Genomic DNA, 13616 nt, shown 5'->3' with positions numbered 1-13616 from the left:
ACTACAGGGATAAACACTGAGGTGATGCTCTGAAGACGTAAAGCTTCCTCTTTCAGCTGCTGTCAGAGGAGCTCAGTGTTTGAGACGGAGGCAGTGGCGCAGTGTGAGAAGCACTGAAAAGCAACAGTCGTAGACGAAGAAGCTCATAAATCTTAACCATGAGTTCACATTTAAATTGTCTGCTCTTCTTCACATCGCTGTGCTGTGTGAAACAGCTGCGGACAGCTCTTTGGTGACTGATCAGACCGTGGTGAAATTATTCATCTACGCTGGCTGCACATAATGTGCCTCTGCAAGGGAGTAAAATGCTAGTTTTATATCGCCATCTAGAGGAGAAAATATGACATTACTTCTCACATTTCAATTCTTATGAACTCTAGATTTCTGAGTTTGCTTTGTAAAAAGGCAGATGGCTGCCTACTACTGTACACTGTGTGGAGTAGTGGAGGAAGTATTCCGATCTTTGACTAAGATTGAAGTCGCAGTGCAGATCTTTAGAAATAATCCATTAACTATCCAAAAATGGGCTCAATTCAGACACAACTTTCTTTTAACCTTTCAGTGAACTAATACTGGGCAGAGTCTCCCTGTACTCTCAGTCTCAGTTCTTCCTGGCAATAAGAAAACCATACAAATAATAAAACAAAAAACAAATCACAAAACACATGAACAGCGAGTACATCAAATCAACGCCCAGCATTATCAATAGCAGGTGATAATGATAATAACATTTTATTTATACAGCACTTTTCAAACAGAGTACAAAGTGCTTAACAAAGTTAAAGCAAGATAAAATATGAGCGGCCAGAGTCAAATAACATCAGTCAATGATACAACATTTCAATAAAATGACTACTGATTCTGCAGGAGTGTACATTATACCATAATGAAAAAATATATACATATTTTACCATCTTCAGTTGTTGAAGTCACCAGTGTTGTGCCAACGCAGTGTTGAATTTAGTGTTATGACTGAGATGATGATTTAGTTTTTATAAGTCAACGGGAGTAGAAAATCCGTGAAGTGAGACTGTAGTGAAGTAAATGAGGACCAACAGAGTAGTGTAATGTCCGACAGCAGAGGAGCATGTGAAAGCAGCAGGAACCCGCGTAGGGCGTGCCAAATGGAATCGCTCCGCCCGAAGAGGAAGCAGAAAGACAACATGGAGGAAACCTGTTTCTCTTCACACTCTTTTATTTAATGACTCAAAGACCAAACTCACTTAATTCCACCTTCACTTTATTCATCAGCTGGAGATGCCGACATCCTGTCAGATGAACTAGTTTTCGCTAAAAAACTACAACACGTGATCGCTCCCACGCTGCGAGGTGGCTTGCTCAACTCATTGCAGAGACACTGGTGTAACGTGGAATCCGTAAGTTGCCAAACTGTTGATACCTTACTAAGATGTCAGTGCGTGTTTCTGCGATGTTCGTGAATACAACTGAAGGACAGATCTCAGCATGTAGAACTGAGTTCATGCATTTGTCTGCGCATGCGCTGTGCAGACGTGTCAGCTTGGCGAGGGAAGTTCAAGAACACAAATCAAGACACGTGTGTTTGTTTTGGTTGAGTTCAGAAGACTAACGTTCAAATGGCTCATGCTTGTAATAAAATTAAAGTGGATAATTTTTTTTTTTAATACATTTATAAATTAAACATTTGTGATATGATGAAAACGGAGCCACGTTTCATGTCTCAAATTTAAGACTATCATCACAAAATGTATATCTATCACTTTAGGTTGTTGCTGTCAATAGTGGGAGTAATAACAACAAAAATCGAAGGGCTTATGAATGAATTATTATTATGAAAAGATGTGTGGCAGTTAAAAGTCTTTAATTTGATGAATCCTGATTGAGCTTTTTTGAAACCGTGTTACAGTCAACTAGGATGGGTTTTAAATCCCCCCCAAAAAACACACACTGCAATTTTAAAGGCAAAAACCCTGTTGGTCTGTGGGCGTGGTTTCAGCAGGTAGACAGGAAAGAGACAGATTGTCATTTTGTCTCAAAAACATGATCTAGATTGATGCTCACGTCAGTTCTCTGTTGACTTCTAATGAGCTTTTTGTTGTGAGCATTTTTCAGTTAATGACCCAAATGTCATTGAATATGTGTTAATGGAAGTGTTCAGCTTTATCAACGCGGAGGCTCTTGGTATATGAACTGTGATGGTTCCTGCAACAGTGCAGGCGAAAATATATAACCACATAAAATCAGTGTGTCCTTTATTCTGAAAAATATTCAATTTTTATGTTAAAGTGAACATGGACTTCATGCCCGATGACAACTCCCAGTACAAACATGTTGACTACTGGGATGAAAGATACAAGAAGGAGCTATGTTACGACTGGTTGGGCGACTTCTCCAAATTCCAGCACCTTCTGGATACGCACGTCAAGAAGGAAGACTCCATTCTTATACTGGGTTAGTAGCTTTTGTTGTATTCCATCACCGCAGTATCTTGGTTGGTAACCTCCTCTCTGCGTTTGCATGTGTAGTGACCTGAGGGACCTGAACACTGTCAGGACATTGACAGATCTGAGACCTAGATGTGCAGCAGACATCTACCCAGAAATACCTGTGTGTTGAGTGTAAGTTAGCAAAGCTTGTGCCAATATTCATTTCAATAGATACAGTGACAACATTTTTAACCCTTAGTTTAGAGACATAAAGATAATCTAGATAATTCTGTTTGAAATACAATCCGAAAAATTCTTAAATGTGGTATTCAAATCAGGAATTACATTGGTATAGGTACAAAAACGAGTTAAGTTCAGTCCTGCTCTTTATATAAGACACATTTTAGCCTGGATCCTCTTTTCACTGCTGTCGTAACTGCAGAAAAAACACACTTATGTTGGGTGTTATGAAGGTCCCTCTGTGAATAATAGAGAGTTGAACCTTTTTTGTTGTCTGTGGCCCGAGTCTTGAGGTGGAACTTTTCAAAATGTCCACAGGGTGTCATCGTTCACTAGAGAATAAATCCAGCTCGGCCTGCAGCACGTTTTGTTTATGGGCTTGCCGATTTGTAAAAAAAATCGACAAAAACATTTGCAGCACGAACACTGTATCGGAACACAAGCATTGTCACCATTAGCATAACATCTTCAGTGCTTAAATTCCTTTTTTTTTAATATTAATTTTAAGAATTTATTTGAACATTTATTTATTATTTGGCTGCTAATGCTGATCTCAGTTTGTTACACCTACAGCGTTTGCTGTCATCACCTACGATGGTATCCAGTCGTCTTTGACAGAGGCTGCTGTCGGGCAATTTAAAGACTGTAAAGAAGTCGTTGTAATAAGGAGTATTGTTGTTTATAATTAGCTTATGTCATATTATGTCATTATGTAAATAATCTCTGCTTCGACGTCCTCTGCTGTTGGACTGTTATACCTCAACAGAGCCATAGAGGGCCGTGCTGATCCATTTCGTGTGTGTGTGTGTGTGTGTGTGTGTTTGCGTGCATGTGTGTGTGTGCGCGTGTGAGAGTGTTGCTGCTGTCTAATTCCTGCAGGACTACAGCGTTAATATACAGACAACTTCATTATGACCGGAGGCCTTATTCTTTTTATTGATCACGTCGTTAACGGTGTGGAGCCCTGCTGCTTCACTGCGAGGCATGAGGTCAGAGCATCGACGGACGGCATCACGTTTGTAAACGTGCGTCATGGGCACACACACCTACAGCAGAGGCGTGAGTGGGCTCAAAAACTCTGGAGTGTGATGTATAAAATATCTTCTCTTGCCCCTGAGCTGTGTTACACTGCAGCAGCAGCAGCAGCAGCAGCAGCAGCAGCAGCAGCAGGGTTAGACCCGTCTCTGCACGCTGCTTTGAACCCAAAGGAGAACTGTTATATCGCCTGAGAGCTCTCCTCTTGGAGGGCATCTCTCTCTCTCGCTCTCTCTCTCTCTCTGTCTCTCTGTCACTCGCACGTGTCGTTGCGTCTTCTACAGCAACACACATGCACAGATAAGGGGCTATATATACAGGGAAGCCCACTGTCATGACTGGTGAACCCTCACATGTTGTGTATACAGACACGTCGAGCACTTTAAAGCACTTAAACTGCGTCGAGCTCAGCCGGTTGCACACATTCCCCCCGGTTACCCCTCGCTTGTCGTGTCTGTAAATCAAGGCTCGTACGAACGGACAAAATGGATTACCGTCACCATGGAGTGGGGGGGTGGGGGGGGGGGGGGGGGGGGGGGGGCACAACTCGGCAGGGAGAAGGGACGGTGTAGATGAGAGGATGAAGGAGAAGGAGATGGAAGGGGAGGTAAATTACTAATCAGGTTTGGGCCACTCAACTGTCTCCGACGGAGGTCATTTCCATTAGGATAATCGGCGCAGCACCGAGAAACAGAGGAGACGGAAGGAAGCGTACACAGATGATGAGAGCTGGAAGGCTTTGCTGCGTGCTGATGACAGCTTTAACGTCTTTCTCCTTCCTCTGTTTGTTCTTTTACTTGATTTCCGTCTTTATTCTCGGTTTTAAGTCGTCACGTCACCTCTTGTATAGTCTCTCTTTGTCCATATTATCCATTTGCCTGTTTCCTGCCAGCCCCTCTTCCCTTCCACTCCTCGTCTCACTGTTTTCACTCCCCACCTCCTCAGTAACCTACTTCTGCCTTTTGGTGTTATTCCCTCTTACTCAGCAGAGCCAGTCCGCTCATCCAGACTGTAGCTGCCCACAATAGATACAGTCCAGCAAAGTTATGTTTCCCAGGACCTGTGTGCACATACCAACAGTTTAAAGATAAAAAAGACAGCAGTTTGAAAGACGACTAACAAGTGCACAGAGTTAAAAGTTTTGAATCCGAGAGAGTGGAGCGGTCTAATGGCCTGTGGGATGAAGCTGCTGCAAACTCTGACTCTTTTTTGCTGTTATTGAGCGATATGTCCTACCAGACGGCAAGAAATCATTTTTTTACCCCAAGGAGGTTAGGTTTTATTCTGCATTAGCTTGAAAGCAAGTTTAAGCAGAACCTACTGCAGACGTTACCTCGGAACTTGTTGGAGGGACGTGGGATGGGTCAGGAGCATAGACTGTATATACAGAGGTCAGGAGAGAACCCATTCAATTCCGGTGCAGATGCAGGAATCATCTTTTCACTTTCTTTGACATTGCCACAAAGGACTATTCTACACGTTCGTGGATTTCTCATGGTATAATTCGTGGGTCTTGATGAAAAAAGTCTGACATGTTAAGGGAGCCTGATATTCACAAGTGTTTAAAATTTGATATGGGTCTGTTTGGCTTTTGGCTGGAGATCTTCTACTTTAACTATGCAGTGTTCTCACTGTCTGGTTCTGCTCTTGTGCAGTTAACTTGTAGATTTTGTCAGATTTGCGACCTCACCCGAGCATTTGTCTTCATTAAAAGTAAATACGATATTTATACTTATGTTTATTATTACATAAGGATGCATTCTCAAAAGGACATTCAGTATTGATCCTCCGCTCCATCGTGATCAAGCAGGTGGGAAAATCATTCATAACAGCATATCCAGTTTAGAAGCTGCACCGCCCACTCAGACACCCACTTCTACCACGCTGACCTGAGGTCAGTGTTGTTTTTGCTGTAAAATAATGCAGGAACTCTTTCGTAACATTTGTCAGAGTGATGACTGTGGATAGATGGAAATAAAAAGACATTATGGACATTTTTTAAATGGAACACAATCTCCGGTTAGATCATTTTTCAAAGCACATGACCTCATAATGTGCCATAACTCTGCTCATTACTGGCTGGGTCGTCTGCTTGACCAGCTGAGGGGCCCCGGGGTCGGATGTGTCACAGGATTGCGTCAAAGCAGACACAGACACCCTGTACCTGACCTGTATATGTGCCTCAGCAACATTACCGAGCATTAGCAGTGATCCGCTCGCACACGGTCCAGTCCCCCCCCCCCCGCCCGCCACTCGGCCACCGCTCCTTCTTTTATGGCCTGCTCCGGGCTCTCACTCAGTGATGTAATGACCCCACGTCTCCCAGTGGTCAGCGCTCATTCCTCGCTCCCCCCGAGGCAACGGGTGATGATGTAATGGCTCTGTGCTCCTGCGGTGTGTGAGGCTGAGATTTGTGTCCTTGGAGGATCTGGAGCATCCATCCACGTTGTGCTTTCACAAGTTGACATCAGAGATGACACACAATCCTCAGAGTCACACAGAGAATACCTACCTCAGGGTCCACGCAGGATTAAAACATGGGCGATGGTGCCTCATGGCCTCAATGCTGTGCAGTGTGTGGTAACCAACAAGGTGTTGTTAAAGGTGATAACTAGACTACATATCGCTTCAGAAAGACAGATGCTCAGTTGTTATATTATATTATTATTACTTTCATATATACTCTAAGTAATTAACAAGGGATAATCAGGGAGTAACCAGTTTATATCCGTCAGTCGTCCACTTTCAAGCTGAAATACCACATTCTTTGGTTGGCTCCAGCTTTTAATTGGGCAGGCCTACTCGTTTCTTACAGAGCCTTAAACTGTATCGCAGTCCAGCAGACGAAGACGCTGCTGATCAGAGATCTGCTGTCAAAAATATAATTATTCATAGATTAATTCATAGATCTTGATTTAATAAAGACAGGCCTGTTTATGGGACTGATATTCAAGAGTGTGAGCAATTTGGAGCTGATCTAAATTAAACTCCAGATACAGTTAATTGAGAATTTGAAATTCAGTTGCAGTTTAATAATCAATGTCTTTGTTATTATGGTGTCTCTAATATACAGAAGATTATGTGTTGGGTCTCCCTTCTTCGCTCATCTGCTGACCTTGTTGGCCTGTGACTTCAGCTCCTGAGGATGTAGCTGGTGTTTATTGGCGAGGCAGTACTGAAACACCACGAGTGTGAATGTTCAGTCAGCTGTTGTGTCACCATGTCACACTGCCTCCGACACTATGACATTATAACTTTTTCTAAAAAACATTACCGGTCATCTTGACATCAATGTCCTTCCTCTTTCTCCTTTTCGGGCCCCATCTTGCTCATTCATGCCACACACCCGTTCCCCTACTCTCCCCCGTTCTCCCACTTCCCTTCCTCCATTCCCTCCTCACCGCTCTCGCATCCTGTTTTTTTTCCGTTGTTGCCCACCGCCTCACTCGTGCCTCCCCTGCCCCTACGTGTCAGTTTTCGGTATCAAAGGCGTCCACCTGTGTTCCCTGAACCAGGCTGGTTGTAAATATAGCCGGAGCGGTGGTGTTTACGGCGAGGTTGAGAGCCTTGGGAGCTGCACTTTTCACAGGAGGGTCCAACTTAACCGCTGCTGGGTTACTATGTTGAGCTGCGACTCATTCAGAAAACCCCGACTCTCTAGAGAAGTGACGCGTACGTTGCTAAGGAAGCAATTAGCCGCTGCCGACTTTTTTATACTCCATGTTGTAGCGTATGTTATACAAATTCTCAACTCATCTTATGCAAGGAATTTGTCTTGTAGATAAATTAGAGAGGTGAGTCAAATCCTCCTGCAGCACAGTGGGAGATTCTGCAGATTTTGTTTGTGCTCTGTGTGTGTGTTGTTGTCACAGTGTGAGAGTCGACCGTTTGCTGGTGAATATCTGCATTGCACAGGCGACATATGCACCCAGGCGTAGGATTTCATTTCAGCGATAGCAGGGAGATCACAGGTGACAGTCCTCTCACATCCCTTTTTTTTTTTCACAGTGTTGGAAGTACACACACGCATTCAGCAACAAAATGCTGATGGGATGGAAAGTCCCTGGCAACACAGCGAGCATGGGGGAGAGAGTGTTATGTCTTAGCAGCTGTCGGAGGAGCCATCTGACATCAGATATAATGCTGCTCACCGGAACTTCAAGCTTTCATTTCCCAACTCGAGTTCCTTCATTTTTCCATTTAACCTTTCCCTCCTTTCTTTCTCACATGTCTCTACCACTTTAAAATAGTCTCATCTTTACTGCTTTCCTCCCTCATCTCCAACACTCCTCCATCTATTTAACTGTTTTCCACTCATCCTCCCCTTCTTATTTTTTCCCTCACTCTCTGCACAGACACAGGCGCTTTTCGGTGCACACACCTCCTTCCTGCACGTGGCATAACAATGGCAACAGCAGGAGTGAGGCTGCGGGGAGCGCGGCACCTTTTTTCTTTTGGAGGAATAATGGAAGCGAGAGACGGGCCTCGGCCATTTCACACTTGCCCTTCGTTCTATTGATTGCGGCCCTTCCGTCCTGTGGCGGCTGGAGGCGGGGAGTGTCAGATCTGATTGGATCCGCTCCGTCCTCCATGTCACTGCCCTAGTTTCTGCCTGCAGGTTATTCACTGTGGCATTCAGGGTACAAGTCCCATGAATTGTCTTAATCGGCAGCAGTGAGGGAGAGATATGCTGTTGCATTGTTTTTTTGGACAGGGGTGTTTGTCGGGAGTGAGGTAATGCAGTCATACATGCAGCTGCTCAACTAGCAAAGGTTAGTGGAGGTTGTTCAGTCTGCAGTGTCCTCTGGCCTCAGGGAGGGAACATTAAACACTTAGACCCATACGCACATAAAGTATATAATAGGGGGGAACATATCTGGACTCTAAGTTGCATTGGGATGCAGACATTAACGACGGTGCGTGGATGCAGTGACTCAACATTTTTTGTAAATGACAGGACCAGTTGATAATACTTTTAAAGAGCTTTCTATACAAATAGGGAGCTGACTGGTTCTATTGGTTCATGAAATAGTCAAGATGCAGATGTACATAAGGTCCACAAAGCGACAATTCTGTGCATCAGTACATTGTCTGTCTCCACATACATGTACCAGACCGTCTGCCGCAGACGCACAACTGGAGCAGGTGAGGTGTGTTGTGTGAGCCGAGAGATGGAGGTTTGAATGAATGATGAATGAATGAAAGAGGAGGTGGAGGGGAGTGTGGTTCGGGGGGGGGGGTCTTATTCCCCATCCCCATCCCCTCTCTTCTCTTCCTCCCTCCCTCCTCCCTACCCTCCCCTCTTCGCAGCATCCGGATTGGCTGCTTTCCGATTTTTTTTTTTTCCGGGAGCCCCCAGCATGCAGCAGTCAGTAAGTCAGTAGGGGCAACCCTCCCTCCGTTCCACCCTCTCCTCTCCTCTCCTCCCCTCCCCTCCACTCGTACTCCCCTCCCCTGTGCCCCCTTCCTTGATACTTTTTGCCGCTGTAAGGAGTGGTGCTGTTTATGAATGAGCCTCACAACCGCAGAATGTGAATGGGAAATAAGAGGGGGGGGCGAGCAGATGAGGGGTGCGGGCTGAATGAAATGCAGCAAAGCCAGGGAAGGGAAATTGAAGAAGGATGCTGAATGAAAAATAATAAGTGTGGGAGGGAGCAGGGGAGGTGGTGGGGAGAGATAGAAATGGAAGAGAATGTGAAATAGCCCCGTGTGAGTGAGTGTGTGTGTGTGTGAATGAGTGTGTGTGTGAGTGTGTGTGTGAGTGAGTGTTTGAGTGTGAGTGGTCGAGTGGTCGAGTGTGTGTGTGAGTGAGTGTCCACCTTCATAGGTATGCAGATGAGGGAGGACACTGGACCAGTGGCGTTTTTGCATTTGAGCCAACGGGAATCTCCGCTTGCTAAACAACACACAGACAAACACACACACACACAGTTTCTCTGCAAGCTAGTGCTGCATGCTCTGAATAATAACGGGGGTTACCCAGGCAACGAGGCTTGGATGATCGATGGGCCTGGCCCTGATAACCAGAGCGAGTGCGTGTGCGTGTGTGTGTGTGTTTGTGTGTGTGTGCGTGTGAGAGAGTGTGAGAGTGTGTCACAGTGTTTCTGTTGTCGCAATGGGAGTTTCTTCGTTGCGGGACAATTAGAAGATATCTTATCATTAAATCTATTGCGACCTGTGGCGATTCAGTGTTTATGTGTGTGTGTGTGTCTGTGTGGATACAAAGATGACACAGAGGGACACAGGCTCCCAGATCATTGATTGCCCTTGGTGATAGGGCTGGAGGATGCAGACCGTGGGGTTGACCACACACACACACACACACACACACACACTCATGACTCATTGACTTGTCTTAATAAAATGGCCATGGGAAGGGGAGAGGCACACAGCTGCCACTCACACCGAGTGTAAATTACACAGCCGGACACCGAGTCCGACTGGCCGCTTGATTTGATTAAACGTCTTCACAAGTGCTGTTGTTGTGAGGGTAAGGCGGCGTGGTGTGAAACACAAAATGGGTCGGGCCTAGATGTAATAGATGATAGTGAAGGAGGCGGTGCAGGGAGAACGGTGTAGAGAAATAATTAGATCACAAAGAGAGGTAGCCCCTATAGCTGCGTCACGCTGCAGTGTGCCAACAGAAAGGGGACAACACACAGAGTGGAACAACAGTAAACACTGTGTGTTGTTTTTTTTACCATGGGTGGAGAGGTGTCACATGCAGATCATTTTGGTTTTACCTGCCCACGTTTTCTAGCTCTCTCTGCCATAAATGTCTGCTTCTATCCCATTTAATTTGATTTGCTTGCAGTATTCCGAAGCATTACATTTCAGATTGCAACTATATCATCTGTCCCTGGAACTGGAAGCAGTGTCCCCAGTAAAATAATAATCCACCAAATGCACAGGGACTATTTATTTCTAGTGAAAACTGAAAAGGTCTGAGGATTGTCCAAAGGCAAGGTTCTGATAAGGGAAAGAAAGTGTTTAAAATGCCACTTTAATACTGTGATTACAAAATTCCATTGAAAAATGTCAAAGGAAATATGTTTTAGTTCTGGTCAAATCATTGGGGGGGGGGTGATGAGAGGGAACTGTGCATGAGTAAAAGAGCCTTTTTGAAACGATGACATCACAGCTTACTTTGCCCGCTGTAGCTTTTGTGTAATGAGCAACAGAAACAACAAGCTCACTCAATAAGCTCTGAGCCTACTGACAATAGTCTTCTCTGGTATTTGACTGATGTTGATGGAGACGTTATCACCGACTACTGGCTGCAGTGTTTTAGTCGTCGTCTTGTCTGAACGGAGATATCTTATAAAACGGTTCGTGTGGATTTGTATCTGCGGCTGAAAGGCTTGAATCTGTGAGTGTGTTGAATTGAGACAAAGACTCCAAACTGATACATTTGATGGTGATCAACAGCTTATATGGCTCAATAAACAGAGAATGCATTACAGATTACAGGGTTGATTAAGGGTCTTTTTGTACACGCTCTTGTATCTTTAAGTTTCCTGTTTAACCTTTTTGCTCGAGGGTTGTGGTCTGCTTAGTGTTTAATGAGCTGCTGTGGCTCAGTAAGTTCCCTTTTCTCTCTTGTTCTACTCTGCTCACACTTCGGCACGTCCACGTTGCGTAACTAGCACGTCACCGCTCCCTCTCACGGGCAGCAGGTGTAAGTTACGTGAGTGGAGTGTTCAACGGTTTCATCTTGACCATTCAGACAGAGTAGGACCAAGGCGCAGTTTGTCATCCACCTCGAATTCAGTAAATGGCGATGTTCTCACGTTCAGTGCCTTCTTGTAATCTCTATGAGAAATAAGGGACAGAAAAACGTCTTATACAGTGATTGGTTTGAATCAGCAGGACATGAGCCCGACTCACTGTTTCCACTGTATTTTACATTTGTAAAACTGGCAAATGAATTGCATTTTTACAGTATGTGAGGCTTGGCGTGAGGAAATGGTCTGTTGAGGTTGGGGAATATACTGGTCAGTGCTACCCCAGTGCTACCCCACACTCCTGCATCGTATTACCCTTGCTCTCTCTCTCTCTCTCTCTCTCTCTCTCTCTCTCACTCTCTATATCTACCCCTCCTTCCAAATCTGTCTTTCTCTCTCTCTCAATCTCTCTCTCTCTCTTTCTGTCTCTCTCGCTCTCGTTTCCTCTCTCTACCCCTCCTTCCATCTCTCGCTCTCTCTCACCTTCTCCTCTTTACCTTCTCTCTGCCCTCTATCTTCGCTCACGCATTCCTCTCACACACACACACACACACACACAGACACAGAGGGGAGGAGGAGCACTAGGAAGGAAGAGTGGCAGCTGAGAGGTGCATCTGCATCCGAATTCGCCTCTCAAACGCTGAAACGCCGTCCTGTAGCTTGCCGTGCATTTCTAACACAGACATTATGTCCACCTCAAAGACGAGTCATCCATCTCTTTCAGAAAGTTTTCCCTCACTGTGACAATCACTCTCCTGTGACCTCGTGCGCACAAATCTGTGATTTCATGATTCAGTGGCCCAGTGAGATTTTGAAATAACAGCTATAGGAGGATGAAGGTTTAAGAGGCTGAGTGGATTCACAGTGCTCTTATAGGCCCAGTGTCTGTATTACTATTATTTAAAGCGTCATCATTTTAATTAGAGAGTTTACTGGTTTACATGCTGTAACATTCCACATACACATTTGTCTCATATACAGTGATATATACACTGATGCAGTGACTCTTTCACCCTTTGTCTGAAACAGTGTTTTAGCTCTAGCCCTTCCTTCCAAAAAGCTCAGTCTGCTCTGGTTGGTTAGAAGGTCTACTCTTTTGTGATTGGTCAATGGCTTTGAGCATGTGTCGGAAATGCCATGCCTCTTACACCAGAGGCTTCCTGATCAGCTGTTAACACTGCTGTAGCCACGGCAACGATGGCATTGGTCCTACTGCACCAATTTGATCCTGAATTGGTGGTAGGCGGGCATGATGCACTTTACACATTACATGTAACATGTGACATGTAATAAGGTGACATAAACATATGTAAAAAACAGCCAGCAATGTAAATGAGGCGTTTGAGGACCAGATCTTTGACACAATGAAACAAATTCAAAAAATAAAACAGGCTCTTTAATGTGTGTGTGTGTGTGTGTGTAATCAGTAGCCACAGAATCTGTCGTTGTGTTGTTTTCAAGCCTGACACACACAGCGCTGGTGTCTAAAGGCTTCCGTGCCTGTTTAGTGGAGGAAAAATGGTTTGGCCGTGGTTGATTGCGTTGCCTTTCGGCGAGCGAGGTAGACACTGTGTTCTGTGTCTGGATGTCGTCATGAACCTGTCATCCCTTCGCTTTGAGCAGGGAAAGCCCCGTCAGCGAGGTAATGGCACGGTGTGTGCGTCATCGATGTCCCAGTACATTTGGCTCTCTGCAGTGATGCACTCTTGCTGCGAGCCGCCTGTGGTGCTGCAGAGTTGTAAACTAACTGTGGATAGGTTTGCTGCGCTGTGTATATTTTGGGGGTTTGTGTGCGTATGCTTAATAGATTGAGGATCTGCAGTGTTTCAACAAACAGTTCTTGGATCTCGGACTGTACATCGTGTCTAAATGTTGTTTAAACACTGTCCTGTGTCCTAATCTCCAAATACGGTTGCAATCATAGTCATTTTTGCACTCTACATCATTGCAGGGCCAGCTCTGTCGTCTTGAATCAAATCCTGGCTGCTGGGTCTTCCTGTGTCTGTGGGGGTTTTCTCTGAATACTCCTGCTTCGTCCCTCAGTACAAATACATGCACACCAGTGCTCGGGTTGATTTGGAGACTCTAAATTGTCTGTAGGTGTGAATGGTTTTTTTTGTCTCTTCCCCCCCACAGCCCTCAAAGGCTAAGCAGTATAGATGACGGTGGTGATGGATCCATGGACATTATAGTTGTTTGTATAAAAAATAAA

General features: G+C 45.0%; 1 protein-coding gene across 1 annotated transcript in view; it reads left to right on the top strand.

Moving 5' to 3' along the window:
- Positions 1-1138: 1138 nt before the first annotated feature.
- The window catches only part of ece2a (endothelin converting enzyme 2a), a 63118-nt gene continuing 50640 nt past the window's right edge, over positions 1139-13616 (top strand). The window contains exons 1-2 of the mRNA XM_062405135.1: positions 1139-1376; positions 2266-2430. Of these exons, the coding sequence (XP_062261119.1) occupies positions 2271-2430 (160 nt within the window). The 5' untranslated portion in view covers positions 1139-1376; positions 2266-2270. The remainder of the gene's footprint in view (positions 1377-2265; positions 2431-13616) is intronic.

The sequence above is a fragment of the Platichthys flesus genome, chromosome 14 (genome assembly GCF_949316205.1).
Source record: "Platichthys flesus chromosome 14, fPlaFle2.1, whole genome shotgun sequence".
NCBI lineage: Eukaryota > Metazoa > Chordata > Actinopteri > Pleuronectiformes > Pleuronectidae > Platichthys > Platichthys flesus.
This window is presented reverse-complemented; position numbering and strand designations above follow the sequence as displayed.